The sequence below is a fragment of the Mustela nigripes genome, chromosome 1, assembly GCF_022355385.1.
Source record: "Mustela nigripes isolate SB6536 chromosome 1, MUSNIG.SB6536, whole genome shotgun sequence".
In the NCBI taxonomy this organism is placed as follows: Eukaryota; Metazoa; Chordata; class Mammalia; order Carnivora; family Mustelidae; genus Mustela; species Mustela nigripes.
In genome coordinates, this window is record NC_081557.1 from 107409388 (window position 1) to 107419596 (window position 10209).

The following is a 10209-nucleotide window of genomic DNA, read 5'->3' on the forward strand; positions in this document are numbered from 1 at the left end:
CCCCACACACATACATCAACTCATACACACACACACACCACCCCCCTCACACACACAAACTCATACATACACACCATTCCACATGCAAACACATAACATGCTCACAGCACATACACACACACACACACACGCACACACACGCACACACACCACCCTCCACACACTCTAACCTGACCCCCTTCAGACCCATTCCTTTCTCTCCACAGCCTTGGGATTAAAGGAGTCTATCAACAGATAGGACAATGAATCTTGGAACACTGAAAAAATAAAATAAAATATTTTTAAAAAGGAAAAAAATTCAACAGAAATGGTTGGAAGGGGCATTCCCAGGGCAGTTAACCAAACCCTGCCTTATACCGGGATAAGTAAGATGAACACGGTTCCTGACTAAACCAGGAGCATGCTTGGAGGGAGGGCGGTATGTGGAATCTTGTAGAATCATCTCAGGAGGCTCTAGAAAGCAGAGACCCAGCCCAGAACTCCCCCCACCCCCGTCCATCACCACTGCTGGCAGAACCTGTCTTACATACCTGAGAAGAAGCAAGTAGGTGCCCCTAAGAGATATCATTTTATTTTAAAGATTTTATTTATTTATTTGACAGAGATCACAAGTAGGCAGAGGCAGGCAGAGAGAGAGGAGGAAGCAGGATCCCCGCTGAGCAGAGAGCCTGATGTGGGGCTCGATCCCAGGACCCTGGGATCATGACCTGAGCTGAAGGCAGATGCTTTAACCCACTGAGCCACCCAGGCGCCCTGAGATATTATTTTAAAAGTACCAGGAGGGGCACCTGAGTGGCTCAGTCAGTTAGGGGTCTGACTCTTGATTTTGGCTCAGGGCGTGATCTCATGAGAGGTCATGAGATGGAGCCCCTCATCAGGCTCTGCCCTGGGTGTGGAGACTTAGGACTCTCTCTCTCTCCCTTTCCCTCTGCCCCACCCCCTTAAAAAGGGGGGGAAAATGTCTGCACTCTGAAAACCTCACCCCAACCATGACATCTCAAATCCTACCATTAAAAAGCCTTTCTTTGTTGTTAAACTTTGTTTTCTCCTATTCTTTCTTACTTCCTTCCTTTCTTTTTTCTCATAGCAATTTCTTCTTTAGACACAAAGGCAACAAAACATGATGTCACCAACACCCTGCTCACACCTGAGGGCAAGCAAATCCTCCCCCTGACTGACAGAAGCTGAGGTCACGGGCACTGATAGGAGAGAGCAGGAAGGGAAACGGAGAAAGAAACACCTCACCCCCCCCCTTGATGGCGGAGCCTGTCTCCTCCCAGTTTCTCCCAACTGCTGACCAGCACAGCAGGAGTCACTGGGCACCTGACTCCATCCACACCATCACCTCGCCTCCCCCGTCCCCACAGGCCCTATCCTGCCCACCCCAAACCCTCTCTCCCTGACCATGGGATGAGTTCTTCAGGAAAAGGGAGGGGTAAGAGGTGACAGAGCTGCAGCTAAAGCCCAATTTTCGTTGACACTCAGAGTCTCTGACAGCTGTTAGGAGAAGAATATGATTTTGAAATTTAAATAACACGCTTCTGCATTCGGCTCAGGGAGACAACCTGAGGATAAGCAGTTTATCGCCTAAGCCACCATGCAGGGGGGCAGGGAAAGAGGCTGCCTGCTTCCTCAGCTCCTCCCCTGCCCTCAGTCCCCAAACCTCCCCCACAGCCTCCTCAAAGGGACTGCCTCAGAGGGGGGCATCTGAGAGGCGCCAGCCAACCTGCTGAGGCTGAGCCTATAAAGCCCCTTCTTGACAGCCTCCGCTAAGCGACCTGAGGGGAGGAGGGGCTGGGGGCACAAAGGCTCGAGCACCCGCTCAGAAGAGCCAGGGAAAGGAAGGGGCCTCCTGAGGCATCTGGCAGAGCCAAGTCAGGCCCCCACTCCGGCCACTGAGGTGTCCTTCCCAGAGGCCTGGCTCTGGAGCCTAGGACCTGACCCTCTCCTGGACCCCTCCCCAGGGACCCAGGTCCCTGAGCCAGGCAGTCATGCTGAGCCCCGTCCTGGAGAAGTCCAAGGCAAGAGTCCCAAGCACAGAGATCCCAGAGAGGCCAAGCTCACCTCTGACCCAAGTATCTCTCTTCACTGTCCTCAGAGCCCACGGGGCCCAGAGGGTGTGTGGTTCCTCCATCACCCCAGCTGGGCCAGGCCTCTAAGCTATGATGCTGCCAGAAATGGCATTCCCAGAACCCTCTGTCCTCTTCTAAGCTGCTCCTGATTTACCCAGGCTCCTTGAACTCGTAGGGCGGCCCTTGGTCTACATCACCACCACCAATAAGCCTCCTAGCAGGTGTCTAAGTGGGTGTCTGCTCACCCCACCAGACAGTGAGGACATGAGTCTATGTCACTCTAAAGCAGGGTCTGATGTAGTATCTAGAACACAGCAAGCTCAATGCTTACTCAACAGGTCGCCCCCACCATGAAGCACTTATGAGCACCCTGCCCTTCCCTAAGTCTCAGATACTCCAAAGATGTGGCACGCACAGGCCCCTCAGACTTGCTTGGACCTCTCTGCCACCTGCCTTGTGCAGTCTAACACCCCCCAGGAGCCAATAGCTCCCTCCCACCCTCAGCAGTGACACCCACAGCCTTCACCAGGGTGCCCCCATGCCAATCCCAGCAGGGCAGACCCCAACTGCTCTGTTTGATGGGTCAGAGGGATCAGGTGCCCCACCTTGCGGTCACCCAGCTGATAGGGTAAGGCCAAGATGCAAACTAGCTGTAGCAGGCCCACCAAGTTCTCCAGAATCTTCTGTGGATTCGTATTAGGAGGCCAGCGCTGTGCGAAGCACCCACAGGAACACGAGAAGCGTGGATGTGTAGACACAGACCAATACCCCCGATCACACTCGTGCCCCCAGCACATGAGAAGGCTGTGGTACCAAGGGGAAGGGTGGCTCTTCTCTGTCAGGCGCCACCTGCCAGGCTTCTTGGCAGGGATAGAGTCCCCTCCACTTCTAAGCGCCCAAAAAGGGGACCAGTGGAGCCCAAAACATTCTTAGGCCTTTCCTGCCCCTATCCAGGCAAGGCGGTCCCCCCACCCCAGAGGCTTATTGGTCAAACTGAGGCCGACGCCGCCCACTACATCTTCCTCCAGCCCACAATAGTTCCCAGCCCAGACATTTCACTAGGCTCCATGTGTCCATCCCCACCCCTCCAAAGTGTGGCTCACCAAGGCCAGGATGCCTCAGCAGGAGCCCCTGCGACCTACTGTCCTATGAAAATTGCCCAGTCACCTCCCACTCCAGCCCCCACCAAGCCCTATCATGGGTGGGAGGCCGCCTCACATCACTGAAAGGCTTGCAACCATTTCCCAGATGCAAGCTTCCAGGCCAACCACTCCAGAATAAGTTTTATTTTTTTTTTTAAGATTTTATTTATTTATTTGACAGAGAGAGATCACAAGTAGGCAGAGAGGCAGGCAGAGAGAGAGGAAGGGAAGCAGGCTCCCCATTGAGCAGAGAGCCCAATGTGGGACTCGATCCCAGGACCCTGAGATCATGACCTGAGCCGAAGGCAGCGGCTTAACCCACTGAGCCACCCAGGCACCCCCGAATAAGTTTTAAATAGCTACACATTTCAGTGCAATATCCGCACACTGAGTCAAGCATTTACCTGCAGGATCTCATTTAGTCCCAACAAAAACACTAGAAGGTAGGTGTTTCTACTGCCGTGTAAGAGGAAACCAGGGCTTCCAGGCACCTGCCTGAGGCAGACCCTGGGCAGGGTGGTATCAAGGACCTGAATCCCAGTCTAGTCTGTCCCTGTTCTCAGGGTCTCCATTTCCTTCTCCTGCCAGGAGAAGAAGTGGGCCTAGGTGATCTCTAAGTCCCTTCAGAATGCAGAAAAGACATGTTTACATAAACATGCTCCAGGCCCAAGCACCTGGTAAGGCCCTCGGGGGATGCAGAGCCCCTTGGAGGCTCCCCACACTCACCAAGAATGCACAGCCCAGAAGAGGCGGCCACCGTCTATTCCTTCCCCCTGTTCCCCAGGCATGGCCCATGGTTACGAGGGAAACCATGGCCTGGGCCTCCCAGACCCTTCAGCCTCGGAACGGAGAACAGAACCCTTCCACCACCTCTCTCTGCCTGAACAGTCTCTCCCTTCCCTAACAAGACCTTCTTCTCACCTGTTCCATCCTCTCCTGCCGCCCCACGTGCGACAAGCTGGGGTGCGGTATTCACGGGGTCACGGACACCTGGGGATGGAGCAGCTCTCGACTTCAGCCTCCCCCCACCCAAGCCCCTGTTCTACTACTGAGCATCCTCAGCACAGGCTGGATAACTCTGTTACTCTACCTACATCCTTTCTCAGCGAATCCTCGGTAGCAGTCCTGCCCCTAGGGATCCTGTTCCCACTCTACAAACACAGGCACTATAGCTCGAGAAGGCCCAGTGAGACCCAAGGTCACGCTCCACTAAGTGGCCAGGTCAGGATTCAAACCCTGGACTGCCCGCCTTAAGGCCCACACTCTTCTCATGCACTGGGCTACCTCCCTAAGCACGCCACCCCCTGCTTACAAGTGCAGCGAATGGCTAGAAACAGGAAAAATCTCACTTCCCCATGAACTCTCCCTTTCCACCTGGACGCCTCCAACATCACTGCCACCATGGTTCAGGGCAGAGCCAGACTGCTCTACTCCCAGCCTTGGACTCAGGGCCAACGGGACACCAGTAATCCCGGCCCCAGTCACTGATCCTAGGGCCTGCCTTTGAACTAGGCAGAGAGGAGGGGAGGCTGGTCTCTGCCCCAGAGCCTCTGGCATCAGACAGTGCTGGAGGAATCCTGGCAGCTTTTTTTGCCAGCAGATTCCCAGTGGGACTTTCTGAGAACCCCAAGAGAGAGAGGAGGCCAGAGATAAAGAACACATGTTCCAGGAGGCTCCAACAACAGGGACCCAAATTCTTAGACACTAGATGTGAAGGAGATAGTAGCAACTGAACCCCAAAGCTACAAGAGTATCCTTTTCCAAGTCCCAAGGGCCCTGACTGGGCATAGTGTGGCCCAGAGCGGGACCACAGAGACCCCATGCTCCCCACCTACAGCCTTTCCATGCAGAGATGATAGAGGAGGCAATGCACAGCCAACTCCAGGCCTGTGCACGAGTAGACGGGCTCCGCCCAGTTCTCGAGAGTGGCAGCCTCATCATGCCAGAGCCCCAGTACAGATCTTGGGTCCCACAAGCCAGACCTTCTCAGCCAGCCAGCCACAGCTAGGTGACATGTGTGCCCAGATACTGACCCCACGGGGCAGCCACAGAGAGGCCCAGGTCCCCCTGAGCACCAAGATGCTCTGCTCACTTGAGCATGCCACCCGATACTGCCACTGTCTTTGTGCCTTGGTGGGAAAGATCGGGGAGCTCTACTCTAAGCTTCTGTCTTCCTTCTTCAGAAAAGAGACACAAGGTCTGGAGCAGGGAGGAGGACCTGCCCACAGCCCCTCAGGTGATCTGTGGCAGAGAACACACTGGCACTCGCCCCGGCCTCCCAGCTTGGCGTCCAGCCTTGTTTCTTCTCTGCGCCCCACAGTGGCCCACTTGGTTTCTTGCTGGCCTGGCCAGGGCCCTCTTCCCAGCTCTGCACCCAAGCTTCCCAGACGGAGCCACCCATGCCCCAACTCTGGGGCTTCTCTGGATGGAGTTGGGTGAACTGAACAATGAGGGGGGTTTGTCACAGACCCTGAAGCTATGCCCTCTCCCTGACCCCAAGGATCCAGGGTCATGTGGAATCTAGTTTCATCTAGGCAGCAGGTAAATAAATCTGGCTCAGTGAAATGAGATCCAGTAACTTCCTCACTTGTCAATATCCTTACCCTGAGGAGTATCACGCCCATTACATAAAGATTTTCTGCTTGAGGGATGCCTGGGTGGCTCAGTCGGTTAAGTGTCTGCCTTCAGCTTGAGTTATGATCCCAGGGTCTTGGGATCGAGTCCCGAATCGGGCTCCCTCTTGACAGGGAGTCTGCCTCTCCCTCTGCCTGCTGCTCCCCCTGCTTGTGCTCTCTTACTCACTCACTCTCTCTCTGATAAATAAGTAAATAATTTTTTTTTAAATCTAAAAAAAAAAAAATTCTGCTCAAAAGAAGGAAAGATGTTTAGTGGAAGCCCGGGAAGCAGACCTCTGACCTTTACCCTTCAAGGAGCAAGCCTAAATGATTTCTTTGTTGGAGGGAAACCCAAAGGCTCCCACTCCTCCAACAGTACCAAACTGGCAGGGTGGGAACTGAGAACATCGGGGCTGGAGGGCATCCCCATGATAGCACCCCAGGCTGAGAATGTTCTTAACCTGTATCTGAGCCCCGAGGCCATCTCTAAAAGAGTGGCCTAAGGTGGAGTTCTAGCCAAAACCAATCGGGATTACCTCTGAAGTCTCCATTCCATCACTACCACCCCCAAACACCACCAGGGCTCAAGGGCAAATCTAGATGGTCATCCTTTCGCCAATGCCTCCTTTCTCATGGGGTTCCAGAATTTCCCCCACCAAGTACCTATGTACTCTCACATATCAATCTCTTAGATATCACTCTCTTAGAAATTACCAGATTTCACATATTCTCAATGGAACCAAGGGTGCAAAAATTGGTTCTTGGGTAGGCAAAAAAAAAAAAAAAAAAGTAGCTATTCCTTGGTATTTGCTCCGCACTATATTGTACCCACCAAATTCATATGCTAAAGTCCTAATTTCCAATGTGACTATTTCCAGACAGAGCTTTAGGAGGTAATTAGGTTAGGTGAGGTCATAAAGGTGAGAAGGTAGGGCCATGACCAATAGAAATGGTGTCCTTATTTTAAAAAGAAGAAAAAGAAAAGAACCCTCTCACTCTCTCTCCCCTTCCCTCCCTCCTTGCCACCCCTCACTCCACTCTGTGAGGACACGTAAAAACGTGGCCATCTGCAAGCCAGGAAAAGGGCTCTCGCCAGAAACCAAGCCCCACCAGACCTTGATCTTCAACTTTCAGTCTCTATGAGACAATACATTTCTGTTGGTGAAGCTCCCCAACACAATATTCTGTTAGGGCAGCCCGAACAGACTAAGATGGTATTTCTCTACAGAGAATTGACTTTTCTCTTTAGGGGGGCAATAATGGAAAAAAGAAAGTTTGAGAAACAGTCTCCGAGAGAATTCTTCTTTTGAAAGGGTTTAGGGTCTCACTGGAGAGCCTTTCATTTCACAGTTTTAGAGCACTGTTTCTCAACTGGTGGCAGTCTTGTCCCCAAGAGACATTTGGGACATCTGGAGACATTTTCGGCTGTCACAACTCAGTGTGCTAGTCCTGGCATCCCATGGGTAGAGGCCAGAGATGCTGCTGAACATCCAGCGATGCATGGGCATGGGACAGCTCTGCCCACAGGAGAGCATTATCCAGGTCAAAATGCCAAGGGCGCTGCTGTTGTCAACCCATGGTTTAGAGCAAAAGAAACTTCAAAAGGCTTCACATACTGCCACGAAACTTCCTAGAATCCCGAGGTCTGGAGCCTTGAACCAGAACAAGCCCCCATGGCCACCTTGGAGCCCCAGTGATGGCTTCAGAAGGTGTTCATCCCCAACAAGCCCGCCCCAGAGCGGTTCCCAAGACTGAAAGGCCCTCCCCAGGGCCCGAGCAGGAGCGGCTGCCCTGCGCCTGCAGGTCTCCCAGATGCCAGAGGGAACAGGCCAAGAAGAAGGAACCAACGGACTCATCAGACTCCTACACAAGGACCATGGCAAGCCAAGCTAGAGCTCCAGAGTCCTCTCACTTCCTGGGGCAGGCTGGGGCAGGAGTGGCCAGGGGACTCAGAGGCCTCTCAGTCATGCTCAAGAAGAAGAGCCCTCGGGGGAAGGGGAGTCCCAGAGCGGAGCGGGGAGAGATGACACTACTGCCAAGAGCCACAGCTAATGGTTCCTGGTTCGGGCCCTGAGCTGCACTGCCCAGCATCTCTCTGAGCCACTGACTCATCCAGACCTCATGCCAGTCCAAGGTATGTACTCTCCCACTGTGCAACTGAGGAAACCGAGGCACAACAAAGTTGAACAACTTGACCAAAGTAGAATTCCAAAGTGCAAGCATTGGGGACTGGAAAGAAGGAGGCCACAGGGCAAGAAAAACTCAGGGAGTGACACCAAGTTTCCAATTCAAGACCCACTGCAGGATAGATGCATTCTACGCAATTCCCATACATGCTCCACTCCACACACAGCCTCGGGACTAGGTGTACGGTTTCTTCTTTCATAGACGAGGACCCAGAGCTCAGAAACACAGAGGGGCTTGCTGGTGGAAGGCAGAACCGGATAAAGGCCTGGGCGCCGGGGAGGACTGGGGAGGCCCTAGAAAGAGCCCACTTACCTGAGAAGATTGAAGCAAGCCTGAAGATGTCCGAGAGGCGGGAGGTCACCGGCTCATAGGGTGAGGCTTCGTAAAACTCCTCACCTGGAAGAGAGAATCAGCATCAGGCACTGGCTCACACCTCCCACAGTACCAGACAAGAGAGAGCGATGCATGGGATGTTGAGTACTCCGCACACACAGGTGAGCTCTTTCTCTCCAACTGGAGTAGAGGTCCCCCACAGCAGGTCAGTACTGCTCACGCTTCCCTCTCCTGACCTCCCTGCATGTCCAGCCCTCTTCTAAGGACTTCCAAACGCTTCCAGAAATCAAGCACTGGGAAAGTGGACAGCCTGCGGAAGGCCAGGCATAAATTTGAAGCCAAAGGCCCTCCAAGGTTGTTCAGTACAGCTTCCTCATTTCACAGGAGAGGACTCTGAGTTGGCCCAGAGAGGTAAAGCAACCTGACTGAGATCACACAGCTCCCTGTGGCAGAGCTAAACTAGAATCCGGTCCCCTGGCTCTCATGCTTTGTCCATGCCACCTAAGGGCCCAGAACTTCCTCTTTGCTTCCGGTCATGTCACCAGAAGAGTCTGACTGGAGGGGCTGAAGGTCTGCTAAGTGAAGGCCACCCCCCCCCCCCCCCCCAGCTTGTCTGACTGACTACCCACCTCCGCACTCCCTGCTGGGCCTCCCCACCCCCTCCTGGCTTCTCGGATTTCCCCTCAGGGCTTTGGGGTGCCTCAGAGCCTTGGTGAATGGGAAAAGCTAGCGAATGACAGGAGATAAATGGCACAGGGACGCCCTGGAGACCCAGCACCTTCTCGTCGGGACTCGTCAGGACTCCCGCCCCCTCCGCCAACACCTCAGCAGGAGAGGAAATATCCTCTTGAGACGTCACCGTGAGGAGAAATCAATGGGTAATCACTCAGACTGTGTGTGTGCGCTGAAGGGGCGGAGGAGACCGGTGACGACCCGGAGTCTCACACATTGATTTCCCATCCACCCGGGTCTGGCACCTGAAGAAGAGCACACGTGCGGTGGCATCCATGGGGCCACTGGCAAGAAGGGGCCAGCCATCCAGAAGAGGGGACTTGCAATCTGCCTTTAAGGGGCTCATCCAGCCAGCCCCAGGTGGTCCCCCAGAGGCCAGCACTCCAGGCTTGCCAGTCCTCTGCTGGTTCACAGAGCAAGGCATCTGTCTGCTAGCAGACGCCCCAAAAATGGTGCGGACCCCAGATATTCATTTTCCCCTGGAGAACAGGCCCCCACCCTTCACTTCCCCTCATAGGAGCAAACACACCTCAGACCCTGCGACACACAGCGGAGCCTAAGTGCTATCTGCCCACTGACATCCTCTCAGGCCAGTCTCCAATCCCACCTTCCCTGGGACTGTCCAGGCCTGGACAACCTCAGCGTCCTCCTCTCTATCCACAGGCACCGGGGAAACCCCCAGCAGCTATTTGTCGGGGTCAAATAATGCAAGAGGTTAGAAAGCGTTTTTGTAATAAAAATGGTGTTATGCTGAGCCCTCTGTGTGCCAGCACCACTGAAAGCACTTTTGGTCTACAAACTCACTTCAGCCTCTTAATATCTCTATGAGTTAGGCACTCTTCCTCTCCCTGTTTTATTTCTAAAGAACTGGCCTGAAAACCAGTATGGAGGTTCCTCAAAAAGTTGAAAATAGAGTTACCCTACGACCCAGTAATCTCACTACTGGGTATTTACCCTAAAGATTCAAATGTAGGGATCTGAAAGGGCACGGGCACCCCAATGTTTATAGCAGCAATGTCCACAATAGCCAAACTATGGCAAGAACCTAGATGTCCACCAACAGATGAATGGATAAAGAAAATGTGGTATACACACACACACACACACACACACACACACACACACACA

General features: G+C 53.5%; 1 protein-coding gene across 1 annotated transcript in view; it reads right to left on the bottom strand.

The window, feature by feature from the left end:
- The window catches only part of GFRA2 (GDNF family receptor alpha 2), an 84307-nt gene that overhangs the window by 63283 nt on the left and 10815 nt on the right, over positions 1-10209 (bottom strand). The window contains exon 3 of the mRNA XM_059371286.1: positions 8329-8412. Within this exon, the coding sequence (XP_059227269.1) occupies positions 8329-8412 (84 nt within the window). The remainder of the gene's footprint in view (positions 1-8328; positions 8413-10209) is intronic.